At 40.7% G+C, this 23,856-nt stretch overlaps 1 protein-coding gene across 7 annotated transcripts in view; it reads right to left on the bottom strand.

Moving 5' to 3' along the window:
- Positions 1 to 23,856, bottom strand: part of COL19A1 (collagen type XIX alpha 1 chain) — a 1,277,374-nt gene that overhangs the window by 869,921 nt on the left and 383,597 nt on the right. For all 7 annotated transcript variants that reach the window (XM_063916766.1, XM_063916758.1, XM_063916759.1 and 4 more), the window contains one exon: positions 534 to 578. In XM_063916766.1, the coding sequence (XP_063772836.1) occupies positions 534 to 578 (45 nt within the window). The remainder of the gene's footprint in view (positions 1 to 533; positions 579 to 23,856) is intronic.

Raw genomic sequence — 23,856 nt, 5'->3', positions numbered from 1 at the left:
AATTATCGGAGTGATCCTTTGAAATGAGGATCGCCCAGATTATTGTGTACTGTATGCTCAGCATTAGAGTTGGCAGGTTAGTGGTGGAGAAATGTCACAGGGGGAATCGGAATGCTTGCTGTTCCTGCGATATACAGGTGTTTCATGAAATTATATGTATTATGTTTATGCACAGTGCTGTATAATATATTATCACTTTATACATAAAATGTATTATTATTATTATTATTATTATTATTATTATGATGATGATACATAATGAAAAAGGAATTTGCTTTCATTGTATAACTTATACAAGAAAGATAAAAGCAAATTGCAGATTGCTGATTTGGTTGCTATGACTCTGGTGCATATTTATGCCTATGAATAATGGCATTAAATAAACCTCAAAGAGTGTGGTATAAATACCCCATTACGATTCATACTGTAAATTATATACATGTCTAGGAAATGTACATTATAACATTGATTAAAAAAAAAAAATCTTGGAGACAATGTAGTGCAAAATGATTGTAGACATGTAGAACACTTACCATGTCTCCCTTTTCACCTTTACCACCATCAAGCCCATGTTCCCCCTGTCACAAAAAAACAGTGTAATTTATTTTTTATAGTTATACTGAAATACAATTCATAATAATGAATATATGAAAAATATACTGTAAAATGTATCTTTTACATGTGATCAGAGGAATCATATTTATATATGATAGAATGCATAACATAGAAAGCACAGACCACAGCTGGGTATGGGTATGAGGATGGGCGTACATGACACTATCAATATATCCTAAAGTAAGTAGTATATATATATATAAACAGAGATATTCTTGCTCAATATAGCCATTGTCATAGCTCAGTGATACATTCCACACCCCTGTCCAGAAAATCAGGGTGAATGCTGCTCTGGGGAGGGGGGAATCACAATGGTGCCGAGAGGGGGTTACTAAATACCTGGGCCTGGGCTTGTTGAAGAGGCCTGGTCTGCACTCCACCCCACCCCACGCCCCTTCTTACCTCTCTGCCAGTCGCAGCCTCTCTCCCCAGTCAAGCACACGCTTCTGCGAGCAGGTCTGCGGTGAGTCCAGGGAGGGGTGCATGGCGCTCCCCTGTGCAGACCGGCATCTCACCACGGCACATAAAAAGTACATTTTTGGTGTGTTTTTTTTTAAAGGGGTATAGCCACACCTCTGTGATTAGGTCACACACCCAGGGCCATCTTAACAGCAGTGTAGGCCCCTGGGCAAAAAAAAAACACACAGGGGCCCCTACCCATCCTCCAGCAGTAGGGTTAGGGATGAGGGGGGAGTTATCTGGAGCAGTTTGATGTCCGGCAGGCGGTAGGGGTTGTTCTATCTTCCGCTCATCATGTAGGACCTGGAGCAGTAATTTCTGCTAATTACTCCTTTACTGCACAGATATTGGGAAATGGGGTGGGAGGGCTAATACTAAGCTGTAGTAAATGGCATTGGACTGAATGAAGGAGCCCCATTACATGACTTCCAGGGTAGTAGGGGATGTTTAATAAGTAGGGGAGGGATGGATATTCATCATTATCCAGTGGCAGGGCAGATTGCTTGACTGCAGATATCTCCAGTTTCTAGAAACAGTTTTCTTAGCTTAAAAAACTAGAGAGTCCCACCTTTCAGGAGGTTCTGGGGACTTGGGGATCAGTGTTCAGGAGCGAGAGTAATCCACTGATGAAAATATAAAACTGCACACCAGGCGTGTGGAGCTGGAGCAGGAACCAGCTGCTGGAAGGCTGATATCTCTGGTTCTGGGCATAGTAGAGACAAGCTGCCAGTGTTCATCAAAAGGGAGGAGTACCAGCTTTTGGAGTATATCCTTAAAACTCTATGTCAGACAGAACTTGAGATATCTGGCTGGGAAGAGCAATTAACAGGCTTGGATGGGGACTACTGCTTTGAAGTCTGATATCTCCAGTTCCCCAGGACCGATTTTAAAAAATCTGGTACCCCTGTAAAATGGGGACCCTCAGCTATCAAGGCTCTTGTACTCCTGGGGCCCTTGGGCAACTGCCCATTAAGCCCATACGAAGAGACGGCCCTGCACACAACCTGCTTTACCAGGGTCCACCCAATCTCTTTATGGCCCTGTGTGAGCAGTAGGGTCAGATGTTTAAATCATGGCTATTGCAGCTTTTAACTGTTTAACTGGCTTGTTTTAAAAAAAAAAAAGAAGGGTCATAAATATATATTTTTTAATTAGGTTAAGAACATATGTTAAAAAATGTACTTAAATGTATTTAGATGTAATTGAAATAAGTCTGATCATCTAATAATATTGTTTATTGCACAAAGTTGTGCATATCAATAATCATTTATACTCTTCAACTAAGAATACATTTCAGAATGGCAAAAGTATCCAGTATTAACTGTAGCATGAGAGAATTTGTGTATTTAGCACATTACAGATAATGTGCCATTTATGTTTTTTTTGTATTTTGTAAACCAACAAGTGAACATGATTCCCCTGTGCACAAAGCATATAATCCAAGTGCGCAAACAAGGGCATAACATGAATAAAAATTCCTCTACAATAAGTGTATAGAATGTACCAAACATCACACTGATTCAGTAGCATTTGTTGCATGAGACACAAATGTAAATTAATGCCTTAGGGGGGTAATTCCAAGTTGATCGCAGCAGGAAATTTTTTAGCAGTTGGGCAAAACCATGTGCACTGCAGGGGGGGGGGCAGATATAACATTTGCAGAGAGAGTTAGATTTGGGTGGGTTATTTTGTTTCTGTGCAGGGTAAATACTGGCTGCTTTATTTTTACACTGCAATTTAGATTGCAGATTGAACTCACCACACCCAAATCTATCTCTCTCTTTACATGTTATATCTTCCTCCCCTGCAGTGCACATGGTTTTGCCCAACTGCTAACAAAGTTCCTGCTGCGATCAACTCAGAATTACGCCCAAGGTTGTGCAGATTTTAAACTAGCAGATAGTTCTAGGCTTTCTACCAGCTGTTTGCTAAGTCACATTATTCTCAAGTTTTGGTTGATATGAGTTCCTGGTACTGTACATTCAGCTGCTAAACTAACAATGGCAAAGCTAAGAGGAACCTGTTATCAGGCTGATGCAGCATTTACTGCTTCCAGTCTGTAATGTAAAGATTTCTGATGTCAGACTGTCCGTGGCTTTTTTTTTTTAGTAGCCATTGATAACCTGTACAGTCTTTATATTATTACATCATTTAAAAAAAGTAAGCATACGTAATGTGTGTAGTGTATATGGAGCAAATGAAATAAATTATTTCCTATTGCTATACATACACAATTGACCCACTGAGTGCTAGGTGCTCAATCCTGTAATTTGTTTTAAAACAATCACACAGTATCTGTAAGTTTGTATAGGCTAAATGTAATCAAATAATTTATTCAGTAGTTATTAAATATGACATTTTGAATAAAGAAATTCCCAGATGTTATAGCACCAGTTCATTTTTGTTTGTCCACAGTCCTATTATTGAAGATAAATATTATACTGCCTCCGTCATTGATGCATCTTTCTCTAGATTACCACATTGACCTAATTTTTGCTTGTACAGGTGGATTTCTTAAACTCATTTACAGTTTGAAATCTTTTTTTTTTTTTAAATGTTTAAAGACCTTTGACATTCCGTGTAGTAATTTTCAAAGCACTGATGTAATCTTTCATCTATTTTAGGCTTTATAATGTGACAGAACAATACCAGCTTTATAATAGACTCTATATGCCTATCTGTATCCAAACAACCTCTTCGCTAAATCTGTGACCTCTACACTGTTAAACTTGAAGCTAAAAAGAAATAGTACATTGAAGAATAAAGTATGCATCTATAGATAGCAAGTAATATTTCAAGAAAGCTTTACATTATGGCTACAAAGCTCTTGTCACGTTACCCTACACATGTAGTTGTTAAATCATTTCCTTGCACAGAATGAACTATTCTGTATATGATCTGTGATGTAGGGGAAAGACTAGTATATTTCTTGCAATGGTTTTAAATTGCAGTAACAGATGGCCCAAACACAGCATCAGACATTTATTACAGCAATATTGGTAAATGCTCAGGGTCACCATTTTTTGGAAGGTATTGTACATTTAAATACCTTTAGATATAGGTAGCAATAAAACAAGAGCTTCAAACCCCACATGATGTCATTTAATCAAGTTAAAGGCTAGCTTCAAAAATTACCAATTTCACTTGATATACAATTGGTTGCAACTACTTTTCTTATTTTTTTTTTTTTTAATACCTGTTACCTGTACTGTATTAATTACTGTTAGAAATTCACTTTGGACAATTCAAAATGTCATCACAGATGACTGGAGCCAGCTGCTATGAACCAGCTAAGGGCCTAATTCAGATATGACCACTGTTGTATGAGATTGCTCCGCAGCCAATTACTGGATGACTGCGCGTGTGCATGCACCGCAATACGCAGGTGCAAGCCCAAACAGCAACAGGCATATGCAAGGTGATTGACAGGAAGTGGACATTTGTGGGTGGTAACTGGCTGTTTTCTAGGAGTGTCAGGAAAAACGTAGGCATGCCCAAGCATTTTCAGGGAGGGTGTGTGACGTCAGCTCCGGCCCCAAACAGCCTGATTCTATCAGAGTAAGTCCTGGGCTACGCATACACTAAACAGACTGGAAAAATCATTCTATGGTGAGTGAGATGTGAACGGATTTGCAGAGGTCCGCTGTCTGGCAAAGTTTTTGCATGACATACGCATGATTTCACACACTTGCACGGGGCGGGTTTTCACTCTGTCTGGGCGGCGACTGTCTGATCGCTGACATCTGCAAATTTGCAGAGAAGTGATCAGGTCTGAATTAGGCCCTAAGTTTGGAAAAGAGCAAGCCAGGTCAGTAATCACAGGTCTAGTATGACAAAATATCAGTTAACACAACAAAGGCAAACCAACCATTTACTCAAGACCAGAACACACTGCGAGTAGTTTTATAAAACAGAGAACAACTGATGTCACTCCCATTCTCCTAAATGTGCACTGATTGTTCATAGGGAGTGGAGACCTTGTAATGTCTAAAAAAGAGTTGCTATTGTCTGTTGGCCTGATTCAGAGATGTATGTAAACCAGATTTTTCACAGTTGAGCGATTATCGGCCAACTGTGCATGTGAGTTATATCACTTATGTAATGCAATGGTCTTGTGACTGCAGTCACGGAGAGGATTTATTTGCAAAAGGGACTGACAGGGTCTGTTTGGGAGGTGGTTACGGGGAGGGGAAGCACAACAATGCGTGCATGTTGTGACCATTTTCAGGGTGTGTCTCAGCCTGCGACTGAGATCCCATGTGTATCTGTAATGGCTCCGGTGACTTGCTTCCTGCTTCAATGCTGCGTGACCCTAGGGCAACCCTTGGGCTACTCAGAACTTTAATTTACAGATATGAACCACCTTCCCTTCAATACCTTTATATCATGAATTCAGACAGGAGCACATAAACAATTTATTAAAATAATTTTTCTACCAGATCATGGAAAGCGGAGTAGTTTATAAGACTGTTGTGAAACTGACTGACCTGTTAGGAATGAAGTGTATTAATAACTGGTCATAAATGCTACAAACTCTATGCAGAGCGGTTAAGCAGCATGTCCAGCAGTAGCACTGTATTAAAAAATCAGCACCTGCATATTATTCTGGGATTAATGAAGGATGAGGAGAAAGTGGAGATTGTCTCCTTATTTAATTTAATAACATTAGAGTGAAAACAGTTTAACAAGTCAGTAGCGCATTCAATATATTAAGGACAGTGTCCTGACGGTATTTCATCAAGATTAAAAAGCTGGGGATGCAATTATCAGAATTACTGTGATATTTGATATCTATTAATTTCAAAAACTGCCTGTGCTTGTTCTTTTAGGTTCAAATTCAAAGGGATGAAAAATTATTTTGGTCAATTGCTCAATGTAACAGATGAAAATTCTGTAAATGGATCCTAAATGTGTTTCATCATTTCCCCATCCAGCTATCACTTTACATATCTCCTAGCAGAGAACTATTATCGGTTACCATCTGTGAGATATTTCCTTTTCCTTTCACTGCTGGATCCAGAAGTACAAAGTATGACTATAAAATACAGTGTACACCTACAGAACCCAGGATATAAGAGACTTACTTTGCACTGATAATATTATGCTGTTATCATATATGATGCACTGAAATGTTCCTGTGTCCTAGTTATGTGCACATATGATTTGATACCTGATCATAATTTATTACAAGAGCCAAAATATGAAAGGGCTCCAAGCACGTATAACTAAATAATATTCTTAGGCCTCGCTCATACTATTGTATTATTACAGGGGCGGTGTGACAAGGCTGCAATTGAATACTTAGTTTTCTGGCTTCCATAACAACACTCTAATGTGCAGGGAATTACTCCTACTCTGTGATGCACCTTTGAAGATACTGCATACAGTTAAGTTGTTGCTGAGAGATGTTGTGTCTGTGGTTACCCTTATAGGAATGCAGCTTGTATTGTACTGTACAGTGTGCTCTCTGTATTGTAAGGTTCTCTGCTAGAGCTGATCACATTGCCCTGGCCATTAGAGCTGATCACATTGCCCTGACCATGTGCTGCTGAAAGTCTAAACCTCTTTAGGTTGGCAATACTGCTGATAAAACTTATATACAACATCCGGATGCTCAGACACTGGGAAATATGAGGACAGAGAAACTGGGAAATATGAGGACAGAGATGCTGACACTCTTGGAAAAATATTTTGTGCCAAGGTAATTTTGAGACTGGGAAGGAAAGCAGCTAGATATTTTTAAAGGGAAGTACACTACTACACAACGCTAGGCTTCATAGCAAGCTGGTGTTATATATACACACATACAGAACTTTGTTTTAAATGGAATAATCCTAACAATAGGAAAATATACAATATACACATTATCTGCTGTAGAATAAAACAATGAGTGTTTATACATTTATTGCATTCTGCAAAAACAGCAGCATCTAGTAAAACAATAACAGCAAAACAGGATGGTTTAGTGTTCCAGAATAAAATTATTTTTCTTTCTATTGCAACCTCAAGATACTGTTTTTGTCAGTGACAAATCACGGTACGGTACGGTACCCCACACAGTGAATGCTGAAACAGCAGCTCGTCCAAAATTCACATCCACTATTGGCAGCTCTATTGCAAATGCCTAATATATTATATCTATACCACTGAACAGGTACTGTACCACCCATATATTGCACAGGTCACCCATTAAATTCCATTTTACATTTCTTTTTTTTTCTATGCTCCCTCCTTCATTGTGCTTGGGGGACATACATTAGTATCTTACAAAGAAAAAAAAAATCTAAGCAGCCCCAGTGAGTGATTCATAAAGCCTTTCTTAATATACTGTATGTAGAGGCTCATGTGTACGTTTTTGTGGAACCCCCTACCATTGTATATTTTGTATCATCAGCTTCGCATAAGAAATTAAATAGATCATCAGAAAAAAAATGGCCACAGTTGTTTGGTAAACCCTGCTCTGGATGCCGCGTGAGCTGAGTAGGACTTCCTCTACTCACGGGACCATGGGGGTAATTTAGACCTGATCGCTAGGGTGCATGTTTTGCATCCCTGCGATCAGGTAGTCGCCACCTACAGGGGGAGAGTATGGTATGTGTTCAGGTGTGCGATCGCATTTGTAGCAGAGCTGCACAAACATAAGTTTGTGCAATCTCTGCTCAGCCCAGGACTGACTTAGCTGCCGCGATGATCTGGGCCGGAGCCGATGTCAGAAACTCTCCCTCCAAATGCCTGGTCCCTCCTGCGTTTTCCCGGACACTGCTCTAAAACGGTCAGTTGCCACCCACAAATGGCCTCTTCCTGTCAGTCCTCTTACGCTCGCCCGTGCGATTGCTTTATCCGCACCATCCCGGTGCAGTCGTCCAATTCGCCGGCATATTGCGGTGCATACCCATGCACAGTACAGACCTGATCGGGTCTGAATTACCCCCAATGTGCGCTGCACACCCTTTATGGATGCAGCACTGCTCGTAGGATATAGCCCTCACCTAAATTGTTCATAATCTATGTGACTCATTTTATATGCTGAGCCATTTAGGGGCAAGTATAATATATGGTAATGATATGTAAAGCTATATCTGGCAAATATTATATAATGTGATCTGTAGAGCTGTACTCTAATATAAAGTATAGAAATCTAAACTATATTTGATGAACCTTATAATCTGCTGAGCTATGCCCGGGGCAAATGTACACAAAGAGCCATATCTGCAGCCACAGATATTACTCTGACCCATATTTAATGTGAGCTATATAAAGACTGTCTTATGATAAGTATAATATGCCATAGCTCGTGACAAGCTTACAAAGGCAAAGCTGATCATAACAAGTGCCAACCTAATATGATGAGCCACATCTGGTGCTAGCTGTAGCATGCAGAGTTGTATGGTCTTATAATAAAAAAATCCAGTACATGTTTTATAAGCCAATAACTAGTATAGTTCATGTTTTTAAAATGTGTTTAGAATAAAGGGCAACGGGTCAGGAATGCACCGGGTTCCAACCAATACAGTACCCTCAACCCCTGGGACAAAGTGATAGATGTCAAAGAGGCATAATAAGGAGCTTCCATAGTTTGCAGATACAATCTTGGTTCTGATCAATGGCATCTCTTGTTACAATAAAAATGTGACTCAACAGGTATTCAATTGAATGTATTTGAGAATCTAGAGAGGATAGGAATGATTGTGTAGTGGTTAGGATTACTGCCTCACAGCACTGAGATCATGGGTTCAATTCCCACTATGGCCCTTATTGTATATTCTCCCTATGCTTGCCTGGGTTTCCTCTGGGTACTCTGGTTTCCTCCATTAATACAAAAATATACTGGTAGGCTAATTGGCTCCAAACAAAATGAACCCTAGTGTAAATGTGTATGCATGTACATGTGGTAGGTAATATAGCACCCTATTGAGGTTGAGTAGCATACTCTACTAAATAGCAGAATATCCTTCTGCCTCTATCATATGCTGGGGACTGTCCAGCGCAGGGCAAGGCCGCCCAGCATGCTAATCATCGGCAAGCAATGCGATCGCAAAACAATTGTGATCACATCGCAGAATCCGAAATAAGGGTTGACTCCCTGCATGTGTAGCCTTGCTGCTTATGCAGTCGGTCCGGTGTCATTTTGTGACGTCACACGGCAGCTCCGAAAATGGGCTGGACCTGCCCCCATTCCAGATGCCACACTTCTACAACACCGTGACGCTGGCCCTCCAACGCCCGCCGCTGTCAATCAAAGTGTGATAGCATCCATCAGAGGTGCGATCGCACTGTGAAGGATCGCACATGCACTGTGTGGTGGCTGCGCATGTACAGAAGTCCAAAAAGCACTCAGGTGCAATTTTTGGACTTTTGTGTCCGAACTGAATAAGGCCCATAGATTGTAAGCTCGACCGTGGCAGGGACTGATGTGAATGGCCAAATACTATCTGTAAAGTGTTGCAGAATTTGTGTGCGTTACATAAATAACTGGTAATAAAATAAATAAAGAGAGTTGTACTAGGGCGACCTTTGGCAAAGATGCCTTATCAATTGCAAAGAACTTGATTGCCAATTGAAGTACTATAGGCATTGGGTTATTGTGTTTCAGAATACATGCATGATATCGCCTATCTCATTACAGTTGCAAATACAAACTATTGGTTGGGTATGCATCATGTTATGCAAACTATCTATCTGGAGTGAGATAGAACATGCACAGTAGCTTAATCTGCATTTCCAATTTATTAAAGCATGTGAACATTCAGTGGAAAGTGAGATATTTGCTACCATTGTTTGATCAAAAACATACTAACAGGGTCAGATTCTCATCACCGTTGTAGAAAACTGTAAGATACAACTGTGGGTAACATAATTGCTGGAACCAAAAAGTAATCACTACTTTCCCACTGACCTTTGTGACTTTGTAAATCCAATGACGAATTTGAAGGTACTTACAAAAGCCAGAAGCAAGCAAGTTAATTTGTTCTTGCAGGTGAGGAAAAGATAGTAGGGAATCTACAGAAAATAAATTACTTAATGATTTAGTACCTTCTCAAGATCAGGAGGTTATATAAAAATTAGGGATCAATTCATCAAAGTTCTTGCATAAAAAGTTTGTGTTGAAAAAGGTAATGTCTTTTTGGAGAGTTAACACCCAATAATATGAGTTCAAGGAATCAGATTGGAAGGGACAATAACAGTTCTTAAATGCTAAGGGGAGCATTCAATATCTTTAAGGGGATATAAAAGAAATAATACTCTTTCTAAATCCACCCAAGGTTTGGGATATAATGGATCAACACAGTCCTTAAATTGAGTATGAAGACTTACATTTTGGCACTTGACGAGGTTAGGGAGAACCATTCTGCCACACTTTTTGCCTGTAGCTCATTTGAATGGAAATATGCCAAATTAACATTTTAAGTGGATACAAATATGTAGGTGTCTATAGATATGTTATTGGGGTGATATGTTTTAACAAAAAGTTTTAACCATTTTAGAGTGCAATCTAAGGACTCAGCAGTATATGGGATTATTTAATCATATAAGTGCTGAACCAGTTCTCGTGGTCAAGCATTGTGTCACCTAATATACAGAGCAGGTGTGGTATGGAAGGTCGACAGTTACTAGGTCAACAGTGTCTAGTTCAACCACTATTGGTCGACAGTAACTAGGTCAACAGGGTTTCTAGGTTGACAGGATCTCTAGGTTGACAGGTCGAAAGGTTGACATGAGTTTTTTATGGGGGGTTTTGTGTCGTTTTCTCTGTACAGTGACCGGGAACCCCAATTAGTGCACTGTGTCCCCTCGCATGGCTTGCTTCGGGAAAGGTACCTCGCTGCGCTCGGCACAGGTTACTATTCCCAATCGTAGTCCGCATGGATCGTTAAGTATGAAAAAATTCAAAAAAAGAAAATGTTTTTAAAAACTCATGTCGCCTTTTTGACCTGTCGACCTAGAGACCCTGTCCACCTTGAAACCCCGTTGATCTAGTTACTGTCAACCAATAGTTGTCGACCTAGACTCTGTCAATCTAGTTACTGTCGGCCTAGAGACCGGATACCATACAGAGCAATATGAGCACTCTATTCTAGTAAGCAGAGTCACATGCTTCAATTTCTAGTAAACAGTGCCACATGTGGTGCCTATTCTTATATGTCATGTCTAAATAATATGTAGAGCTATATCTGGGTCCACTCATATATGCAAGAGGTAAGACGATTTTGCCACTAGCACCTGGAGCAGCTTCTTACCGTAAAGCTGGTTAGAAGGTGGAATTTCTTAATATATGAGTGATGATAACAATTTACAGACTAACTCAATGAATGAATAAATGGATTGGAAATATTTATTACAAGAAATATGTGCAACTACAGTATAGTAACGTATATACAGTAATTATGAAAGCTATTATGGCTGATTCTGAGTATGACACATCTGCAGCTGCTTTTTTGTATGGCCATGACAATCTACTTACAAACTTATGGTAATGAGATAATCCGACTGTGTATGCCGAACACCCATGTCCTCGCATGTGAAATCCTGTCTTGCCCACGGCTTTTCATCTGCAGCCGCTACGTCATAATCAGTATCTGGACATTCACCCACTCCATGCTGGATGCAAAAGGTCTGTCTGAAATAGGCATCCCCTCTCCTTCAGCACACTAATTATGCCTGCAACACTCCCATGACCCTCTCACTGCACAGAACAGTTCAGTGCGTCCTCATGGTTGCTGTACAGTCACTTTACAGAAAGAGTGGCCCGAGTAATCTGTCCAAACCTGCAATCTCAGACCATGTGCGTATGCCTGACTTTGTGCATGTGCAGCCACCAATTTATTTCTGTGGCACACACACAGTATTCTCAGATCCATGAGATGAGTCTGCAAACTCACATGTGTCCTATTCAGGTCCATTATGTGGTTGATTGACATTTATTGGGTGACAGGAATTTTATCCTCCTTCAAACTGGGGATTTGTCTTACTCTGAATAAACACAATTAGATAAATGAATTAAATATTGAACACGATGGACGTGTCTTTTTCACTGACTATGTGATTGAGGAGATTTATTAAACCTTCCAAAGAGGACAAGTGAAAGTATTGTCAATAGCAACCAATCAGACTTTGGCTATCATTTAGTATAGTTTCTAAAATTGTAGCAAGAATCTGATTTCTATGGACAACATCTCCACTAGTTCTCATTAGAACATATGATCAAATTCTCCATATGTTATTAAGACTACCTTATGCAGAATCATATCTGATGCCAAATACAGTATACCATATGCAAAGCAATGACTATAGCCAAGCCTGTTTCATGCAGATTCAATGCCAAGATGTCAATTCTATATCAGATGTCTTGATAATGCTAACCCACCCTGAGGTTTATTTACTAAAGGTCGATTTTCATAATTTTTTAATGATTTCAAATCGATGAAAATCTAGCTCAACCAATGTTGGGTTTTAGGGTCTAAAACACACATTTTCTAGCAGATGATATTTTATATTACAAGAAAACAAATAGGTATAATTTATCCGGCACTACTGTCTAGATGACTCTCGTAAATTTTCTCCAACAGTGTTCCTGTATTAGTCAGGATTGGTCCAAATGTATTTATAAGCAATAGGGTTTGTAGGCAATTTCTTAGTTCTTCAGCTTCAGACACTCAGGCAGATGTATTAACCCGAAGAAGGCATAAGGAAGTGATAAACCAGTGATAAGTGAAAGGTGATAAATGCACCAGCCAATCAGCTCCAATATGCAAATTGACAGTTAGGAGCTGACTGGCTGGTGCATTTATCACCTTGCACTTATCACTAGTTTATCACTTCCCTATGCCTTCTCCAGGATAATACATCAGCCCCACTGATCCTAGTTTTAGCTTTCACTTCACTGACAAATCAGAATGCTTCTTCTGTAAGCACAATAAACAAATCACAATTATGCACCACACTAACAAAAACATATAGGATTGTGTTTCATGATGAAGCAGGATTTTTCCCTAAAAAGCCATATATTTAACAAACAATTGCTAGTTTCATTGAATTGCTTTCAATAAATTAGGTTGCCAAAAATATTTTGCTGTTTTGTGTCTGTTTGCTTGTTTTAACCAATATGAAGTTTACATATTGAAATTATAATACCCTCAGGACAATATGAATTGCTTAAAGGCTGAAGATTGTTTACTGAGCTGTTTAAGACAAAATAAGTTTAATCTAACCAGACGTATGCTCACAGCTGGCATTGTTGTATTTCTGGGACTGGAGATAAACAGTAGAGACATTAGCGTAATATATGTTGCTTTATTTTACACATTTCCAATCATGTTTAACGTAATCGTTGACAACAATAGACTACATTAGCAGTTTTGCATGAAATCAGAGTTGCAGTCATACAACTTGCATATGCAGGGTTGGACTGGCCCACAGGGAAACCCCTGGTGGGCCCCAATGCCTGGGCCTCCCACCTCCTCCTCTAGGGATCAGGTTCCCGGTGTGCACTTGAACTATACATTTGTTATCTTATACTGCACAGGACTATGATTTATTTTCTACAGTGCATTGGTATTATTAATCTGGTACATTATCATGTATGCACTAGCAGTATTTAATATATATATATATATATATATATATAAACAAAGGAAATCACGACAGCACTCAAAGCCTATGTATATAAAGCAACAAATGGTGGTGCAAGGCAGCAATAAATATAAAACACTCACTTCTCCAGCGATGCAGAAAAAGTAGACAAGCCATCACTCACATGTAGATGAAAGAAAAGCAGGATTTATTCCTTAACCAAATGGCATGGTGAAGTACAGCAAATACAGCAAACACAGCCCGACAGCTGTTTCAACCGACTGGTCTTCCTCATGGGCTAAACGCACTGTTGTCAGAACACAAAATATAAGCCTCAAATGGCACCACAATCAACCGAGCAGCATCAGGACGTGGGCTGAGACAAGTCCGGGCATGTCTAAAGCATCCCCTGCTGTCTTCTCCCACTCCATGACACTGGTAACTAAGCTAAACAAACCCGGTGTCATGCATAGCAACGGCTCCGGAGCGCGGCAAAACGTGCGGTGGGTGGTCTCAGCAGCCTGACTAGTAAATGGCATGCTGATAGTGAGGGGAATTGCAAGGACGCTGTATATCAAAACAGAAGTGAATGAAATGAAGTGATGTGTTAAAAAAAGTTAAAGGAATAGTGCTGAAGCTCAGCAGAACAGGGTTCCCTGAAAGTGCTGGCTACAAAGTGCAAGGTGCAAAAAGCAGGAAGGAATAACAGGTCTAATAGAAATAATAGCAGGTGACACAAGGACAACCCTCAAAACAACCTACTGAAAAGCAATGCCCACTTGTTACGGCAATCAATATAAATAAGAATATATGAGCAAAAAGAATCCAAACTGCCCTATTGGGGAGAAAACCCACAGATTTCCTATCGTTACTCAATTTTTTGATGTGCACCTGCCCCGTGGAGTTTACATGTTCTCTCCTCGGTTAATAATTGACTTTTCAGTATTTTTTTCTTGTTTTCTTGTTACCAGTATCTTTTTTGCACATATACAGCCTTGTGGTGTGTGATCAAGCACGCCTGTGCTAGTCTGAGCAAACAAATATCTATCGTAAGAAAATTACATCTGTGCTACAGTTTAATGATGCTGATGCAGAACGCATTCTCTTTGATGACACTGACTCACTGGCCTTTCACACTGACAGTCCGGAGGAGTTAATCAGTGATCTCCTAAGATTAAAGAACCGGGAAGTTGAACTTCAACTCCATGGACTTACCTTATTGCAATATTATAAAGAGCAATTTATTCCCAGGGGGTTCAGGTTGCGTAACCAACCCACACTGGGAAGACATAGCAATGATTTCTGCGCCAGATGGTGCAACATACTGAATATGTGTTCTTTTGACTTAATGCTGCTGGTGATTGAACAGGCAGGCATTGATTTAAATGATATCAGGAAGGACATCTCCGAATTAGAAGCATCAGACGTATTTAAGTCAATCCAAACCCCAGACAGTGAGCTTCTGTCCAAGTTGAACAAGGACATAGATAAATTTAAAGGTGATTTGCCTAAGTTCAAAAAGAACAAGTACAAAAAGGTCAAATTGGACTACAAGGACAACAGGGTATATCATTGGTAATCGCGTAGTGAACCCCGAAGATATAAACCACAGTTCCAACGTGGCAGAAGACCTATACAACCCTTTACAGACATTGACAGCCAGTCCCAAACTTCGGCAAGCAACTCAGATGCTCCATCTACCTCTGGCCAAAACTTTACATCTTTACCGAGATCCTTCAGGAATAGTAGACCGCCAAAAAACCCGCTGTACCCACCCGTCGAGGTGGGAGAAAAAGAAAGGAAAAGACAACAAAAACACAATTAGAAATGGTAGTCTTCAATCTGTCCCAGCATTCCTTAACACCTGATGATCTTTACAAATTTGGCAGGCAACTTCGGCTTAAAGTTTTTTTTGCAGGAACTAACCTCGATTCAGGATCAATGGCCCTCATTCCGAGTTGATCGCTCGGTATTTTTCATCGCATCGCAGTGAAATTCCGCTTAGTACGCATGCGCAATATTCGCACTGCGACTGCGCCAAGTAATTTTACAATGGAGATAGTATTTTTACTCACGGCTTTTTCATCGCTCCGGCGATCGTAATGTGATTGACAGGAAATGGGTGTTACTGGGCGGAAACAGGCCGTTTTATGGGCGTGCGGGAAAAAACGCTACCGTTTCCGGAAAAAACGCAGGAGTGGCCGGGGAAACGGGGGAGTGTCTGGACGAACGCTGGGTGTGTATGTGACGTCAAACCAGGAACGACAAGCACTAAACTGATCGCACAGGCAGAGTAAGTCTGAAGCTACTCTGAAACTGCTAAGTAGTTAGTAATCGCAATATTGCGAATACATCGGTCGCAATTTTAAGAAGCTAAGATTCACTCCCAGTAGGCGGCGGCTTAGCGTGTGTAACTCTGCTAAAATCGCCTTGCGAGCGATCAACTCGGAATGAGGGCCAATATCCTCAACCAACCAGTCAAGTTTACCAAAAAAGTCAAGCCTATTTGACCCACCATCACAAAACCCTTCTTTACACACTTTTATGAGGGTTCTCAAAAGGGATACCATTCCATACATTGCCAACCAAAGAATTAACCATCGCAACATCACATTGGGAGAGAGAAAAGCCATTGACTCATTGCGCAACGACACCCAGTTAATCATCAGAGCTGCGGACAAAGGCGGAGGAATCGTACTCCTTGATTATGACTACTACATACGGGAGGCCAACAGCCAGCTCTCGGATACCATGTGTTATCAGAAACTCACTTACGATCAAACAGGAGTGTACAAAACAGAGATTGACTCTATTATACAAATGGGAATCAACAATGGCTATATCAATCAAAGCACAGCTGAATTTTTGACCATCACACATCCCAAAATTCCATTTTTGTATACACTTCCAAAAATACACAAATCACTAACTCAGCCTCCTGGATGACCTATTATCTCGGCCAGAGGGTCCCTGTGTCAGCCCCTTTCCCAATTGGTCGACTTTTATCTACAACCACTGGTTAGGAGAACATCCAGCTATATAGAGGACACCTCTGACTTTTTGAGGAAATTAGAAGGAGTGCAGAGTGTGACAGAGGATACCTTGCTTGCCACTTTGGACATTTCCAGTCTCTACACCAGCATCCCCTATATACAGGGTATTGAATCATGCAGAGATCTTCTAAACAACAGCGATGCATCTTTTGGACCGCCAGTCTCCTTTCTTATGTTACTCATTGACGTCATCCTCAACAAAAATTATTTTCTTTTTGAAAATTGTTTCTACTTGCAGAAACAAGGGACCACCATGGGTTCTAACATGGCGCCCTCTTATGCCAACATTTTTATGGCAGCATATGAGCAGGTGCACATCATTGGTAATTCACGTTTTTGTCACTTTTTAGCATTTTATGTATGATACATCGATGATTTATTTTTTATTTGGCAAGGCAGTGAAGAACATCTTTTGGAATTCATCAATGAACTCAACACCCTCCCTGGAACCATCAGATTCAGTTTGACCTTCAGTAAAACACAAATTAATTTTTTGGATGTGACCATCAAAAAGGAGAATAATACATTGCTAACTTCAATCTACAGTAAGGACTCTGACCGTAACACTCTTTTATTGCACTCCAGTTTTCATCCAGTGCCTTTGAAAAAGGGCTTGCCTTTCTCTCAACTGCTGAGGGTGATACGCATCACCTCTAATCCAATGGAATTACCAGGAGCTTTAGAATCTATGTGCCAGAGATTCTTGGACAGAGGATACTCCAAGAATGAAATCAATAATGCTTTATCGTGGATTGAGAAACTTAACAGAACTGAACTTCTACATGTGAAAACTGATCCTACCAATAAAGATCGGGATAGGCTCAATTTTTCCAGTATGTTCACCACGGCATCAGCCTTTATACGTAACCGCATCAGGGAACATTGGCATTTGATCTCCAGTGATCCAACATTGTAAAAAGACTTATCTCTAATACCAAGATTTGCTAATAGACGAGGACCGAATCTCAAGGACCTTTTGGTCAAGAAAGACTTTTCACAGCGGAAGCCTAGACAGATGTCCAATTGGCTTACCACCAAACCGGGAGTATTTAAGTGTACAGGATTTTCGAATTGCTCTTTTTTGATAATAGGCAATCGCTTCAAAAATCCCACTGATGGGAGGGAATATTCCATCAAATATAGGCTGGACTGTAACAGTAGATTTGTTGTTTACATTTTGAGATGCCCATGCAACCGTCTTTATGTCGGCAAGACTAGTAGAATGATGAAAGAACGGCTCAGCCAACACCGCTCATCTATCAAGAAGTGCCTAATTGTTACAGACACCTCAAAAGACTTTACTAACTTACCGGTCGCAAGACACTTCAAGGATGCACATCATACTGTTAACCAGCTCAAATGTTGTATCATTGATCACATACCGCCCCTACAACGTGGGGGTGATCGGGACAGAATTTTGCTACAACGAGAACTACAATGGATACACAGACTTAATTGCCTTACTCCGATTGGCCTCAATGAAGATTTTCGTTTAGGTTGTTTCCTGTGACATATTATAGTGACTTTTTGTTGGACTCTGCATTCCGCTGTTTGGTTTAATTTTCTTAGACACTGCCGTGTGTCCTGTCATTGATGTTCTTTGCATGCTATGTACTGTCAGACACCGCCGTGTGTCTTTATATATCTAGAGACTCGATCCTGACAGGTCCCCACTTCACTAGCAGTGACACCTTTCCTTTCACCCTCGCTTTCAACATCCACCATGCAAACCCTCTCTTGCTCACTATGTGCCGCTTATTGTCCACCTTTGGTGTTGTATTTAGCAGTATTAGATTCCAGCTGCCTATATGGGATTCCCCAGTAGACAACATATGTTGGTCTAGTGATATTTACAGCCATGCCACACTGGCAAACGTCCAATTCTGGCTGATCTTGGAAACTAAGCAGCGTTGGGCCCAGTCAGTACCAGTATCGGTGATGATCTGGGAATACTGGGTGCTGTACATCACTCACTTAATACCACAAGGCAGCGGACATTGTGCATTCTGTGGGTTTTCTCCCCAAAAGGGCAGTTTGGATTCTTTTTGCACATATATTCTTATTTATATTGATTGCCATAACAAGTGGGCATTGCTTTGCAGTAGGTTGTTTTGAGAGTTGTCCTTGTGTCACCTGCTATTATTTCTATTAGCCCTGTAATTCCTTCCTGCTTTTTGCACCTTGCTCTTTCTAGCCAGCACTTTCAGGAAACCCTGTTCTGCTGAGCTTCAGCGCTATTCCTTTTACTTTTTTTAAACACATTACTTCATTTCATTCACTTCTGTTTTGATATACAGCGTCCTTGCAATTCCCCTCACTATCAGCATGCCATTTACTAGTCAGGCTGCTGAGACCACCCGCCGCACGTTTTGCAGTGCTCTGGAGCCATTGCTATGCATGACACCGAGTTTGTTTAGCTTAGTTACCAGTGTCATGGAGTGGGAGGAGACAGCAGGGGATGCATTAGACAAGCCTGGACTTGTCTCAGCCCACGTCCTGATGCTGCTGGGTTGATTGTGGTGCCATTTGAGGCTTATATTTTGTGTTCTGACAACAGTGCGTTTAGCCCCTGAGGAAGACCAGTCGGTTGAAACAGCTGTCGGGCTGTGTTTGCTGTATTTGCTGTACTTCACCATGCCGTTTGGTTAAGGAATAAATCCTGCTTTTCTTTCATCTACACCTGAGTGCTGGCCTGTCTACTTTTTCTGTATCACTGGAGAAGTGAGTGTTTTATATAAAAACAAATAGATATCACACATAGATATCTATCAAGGAGCCCAGTCTATTCACTCTATGGTGAACTAATGTGGCAGCTGGCGACACCTCCTCTGGAGACTGGCCACACCTATAAACATGGGACCCTACCAGTGTGTTACCACGGTGAGCACTTCATGCCCCAGTCCAACATTGCGCATATGCAAGGGTTAATGAGTTTCTACACTCCTAGATGCCCATTAGTTTTTATACCATAAGTCATTGGCAAGGGGTTCGACTCTCAGGTATGTCACCATCTTGAAATGTAATAAATGACAGTGTGACTGCATAACAAAAAGCTATCAGGTTAAGTTCATGAATAATATATAGGTATTAGCGACGGAAGTGGTGGGAAAGGCGACAAGGGCGGTCATGAGATGCTGGGCTTCAAAAAGAGGGGAAGCTACAAGTGAAAGTAATTAAAACAGATAATTGACAAGTGCTGCCAACAGCGCCCCCTACCCTGCAGCGCTATGTGCGGTGGTACACTCCGCACATACCTAGTTATGGCCCAGATCAGGACTATTGGTTATATATCATGGCTATCTACTGCTTACCTTTCACTCACAATCTGGCCCACTGTTCCCAAACACTAGTATGTGGGCCAGTGGCGTCAGAAGGCGGGTGCAGGTGGTGCGGCCCGCACGCAGGTGTCACCCTCGGAAGGGGTGACACCAAAGTGCCGACTCTTCTGCAATGACAGGAGCCGAGTGCTGCAGTGTAAAATCCTCTGCAGCACTCGGCTCCTGTCACAGATAAGGAGCTGGCACTGTATGCTGCACAGTCTCCGGGGGGCAGCCAGCATCTCTGGGGAAGCTGGACATGCCCCCGGAGTGAAGGAGAAGTGGAGATCCATGAGGCCGTGCCCCTTTAAATTAGGTCACATCCCCTTTTCGGGTGCCAGCGGCTCCGGCGGGGTGAGTGTGTGTGTGTGTGTGTGTGTGTGTGTGTGTGTGTATGTGTGTGTGGGGGTGTAGTAATGCTGAGTGCGCACCAGGTGTAACCGCACCTGGTGATGCCTTGATGTGGGCATCCCTCTCTAGATGTGTCTCTACATACAGACATACATAAAGATCTTTTCAGACCACAATCCTATCAAAGGCAAACAGCGATATAACTTTCGTAAAAGAAAGAATTCCTCCTATGGCGCTGCAAAAATGGAAGAGCAACAGACAGTACAAAATAGGCCACCAACCTATTGGACAATGCAATGTAAAACAGAAAAGGTACAGTCTCACTTTCTGTGCTCCAAATGTCCCCACGATTGGATGGTCCTCACAAGATTAGTGATATTATTCAGACCAACATGAAACAAAAAAACACATAAGACACAACATAGTGTAATACTGTATGTTGAATAAAGTTCTTTCCACTGTGTAGAGGGAAAATAGGTGATGGAGAATGGTCTCAATAGAAATCAGATGTCCACCTTCTTATAGGATCACCCGAAGTGATGTCATGAAGACGTGACAATGAATCCTTACATGTATGCTTACTTGTATGAATGAAGTATGACGCACATAAAGGTTTCTTTGTTGGGGACACTATTATCTCTTCACCCCGTAAAATGAGGATGGATATCACTCATATAGTTGATATGAAAAATAAGAAAAAGGGAGCCAATTAGGGCAAAGCAAACCCTTTTTATTTAGAAATATAAAGTAAGTGAACAACCAGCCATACAACAGCCACCTGTTTCCTGCTATGGTATGGCTGGTTGTTCACTTACTTACTTTATATTTCTAAATAAAAAGGGTTTGCACTCCTGAAATACTGTTAATCACATCTATAATTACACTATATGGTTATTAATGTGTCAACAATTTGTCATATGTTTAATAGAGGCAGTGTTAGCCGATGTACCTACACTCCAGGCCACAGCGTGAGGGCTCATAATAGTGGTAGCCTGGCTACACTGTGAGACATAGACGTATGTCCTGGGAAGCGGGATAATAATTCAGTGAGACGCCTTGTTATATAATGCTACTGACAGTGTGCTTATATTGAAGCAGCCAGCGGCATTTAAAGTGAGAATCGTGCCTAGGGACTATATATGAGCAATTACTATTCTTAAGGGCCCTACACATTGGCCGATCCGCCGCTGAGCTGCCCGACAGCGGATACGGCCGACGGGCAACCCGGCGGCGGAGGGGCAGTGACGGGGGAGTGAAGTTTCTTCACTCCGCCCGTCTCCCGGCTGCACTGAAGTGCAGGCAAATATGGACGAGATCGTCCATATTGGCCTGCATGTACAGCCGACGGGGGACCAGCGATAAACGAGTGCGGGGCCACACATCGTTCATCGCTGGAGCCTCCACACTCAAAGATATGAACGGTATCTCGTTCATTTATGAACGAGATCGTTCATATCTTTGACTGATGTCGGCCAGTGTGTAGGGCCTATTACACCCTGAGGAAAATCAATATTTGATCATTTATATGTGCACTAATTACTGAATCAATACCTAACCCTACACATTAGAAGTATAGGAGGGGTTTATTGTCGAGGCAAACTGATTAATATATTCACAAGGCTTTACCTTGTATTTGATATTTTGTGAATCAGACTTACGGATACATTGGTACAACTTTGCTGTGAATAAATATAATATGGATACATTTGTATAACTGTGACCTGTTTGGGAAACACACTGTGAGCTCAGAGGATAAAGAGCACAACAGCATTTGAATTATCAATATGAGGGGTTTATTGTTGAGGCAAACTGATTAATATATTCGCAAGGCTTTACTTTGTATTTGACACTTTGTGCGATCAGACTACTATGGATACATTGGTACAACTTTGCTGTGAATAAATACAATACGGATACATTTGTATAACTGTGACTCTTGTGGGAAATACACTGTAGAGCTCAGAGGACAGAGAGAACTACAGCATTTGAATTATCAAACTGTAGCTGCACGGTGATTTCCATCCTATATATTGGACACCTTGGAGGACTGTTATAGATTTCTCCTTATAACTAGTAGTGTAATTCCGGATGCTGTAGCTTAATCTGGACACCGTTACTATAATATTCACTTGTGTTGGAAAGGCACTGTAGAATCTATAGGACAGAAATAACTACAGCATTCATATGGTCAAATGAACTGTAGCCGCATGGTGATTTCCATTTTTATTGGACACCTTGGAGAACTATTATAAATATCTCCTGACAACTAATAGTGCAGTTCTGGCTACACTAGTACAATCCGGACACAGTTATAATAACAATCACTTGTTAATTTTTTCAAACTAACTAGCAGTTGTACCCACACTGACAGGGCAAGATCGATACTAAGGATCTAGCTCCTGGGAATAGTCTCTCTCTAATATTGAAATATAGTACATTGAGACTGCAAGAGAAGTGATCTGTGCACATTCTAACCAACCATATACAGTATGTGAATACTGAGGTTGACAATACAGCCAATAGCAAAGACAAGATATATTATTAATGTGATTGACAGTATAGTCATTGATATTTGAATCACCAATTGAGTAATAGCAGGAGTGTTCATTGGCATCCCGGTGCTATATATTTTAATACTTTCTTTCTTATCTACTATCTATCTTCTAATATTTCGCCTTTTAATCTGTTAGGTGGGGAATTATTAATTATATACACTTAATAAAAGTTATATTTTAATATTGATTGTTAAACTCTGTCGACGTTGTGCACCACAACACTACCATCTTTCCTTTTTCGTAACACAATCTATATTCCCTATCACATGTACACACAGACACATTCACGCTAGGGTTAATTTTGTTGGGAGCCAATTAACCTACTAGTATATTTTTGGGTTGTGGGAGGAAACCGGAGAACCTGGAGGAAACCCACGCAAGTACGGGGAGAATATACAAACTCAACACAGTTAGGGCCAAGGTGGGAATTGAACCCATGACCTCAGTGCTGTGAGGCAGTAATGCTTTCCATTACACCATCTGTACTGCCCCAATTATGTGTTTTGTCCAATTTCTCTAACTGCAAGGACACTAAAAATTAAAACAGTACAAGTCATAGCATGCATTTTGACCTTGCAGAATTGTTAGTAACAAAATGATTCACTATAACAGCTGTGAAATTTTTGTCCAGATTTTCTATCAGGCACCAGTCTTACACCTGGATGTAGAGAAGCCCTCTGATGGTGTGGTTGTTACTAAAATAAAAATATCTCAAACATTACTTCTATCAGGAAAACACGTAAAAATAGTCAATCCTGGGGTGCAGCAAAATACTGAAAAATAGGTCACCAACCTATACAACAGATATAAAATATACAAAATGGAACAGTCTTATGTGCTGGGGTAGATGTTACAGTCCAAATTTCAAATCAAATTAATATTCCTCAGTGTTCCTTGTGATGAATCTTGGGGAAAAAGGAGAGAACATATATATAG

This window comes from Pseudophryne corroboree, chromosome 4, assembly GCF_028390025.1.
Source record: "Pseudophryne corroboree isolate aPseCor3 chromosome 4, aPseCor3.hap2, whole genome shotgun sequence".
Lineage (NCBI taxonomy): Eukaryota > Metazoa > Chordata > Amphibia > Anura > Myobatrachidae > Pseudophryne > Pseudophryne corroboree.
This window is presented reverse-complemented; position numbering and strand designations above follow the sequence as displayed.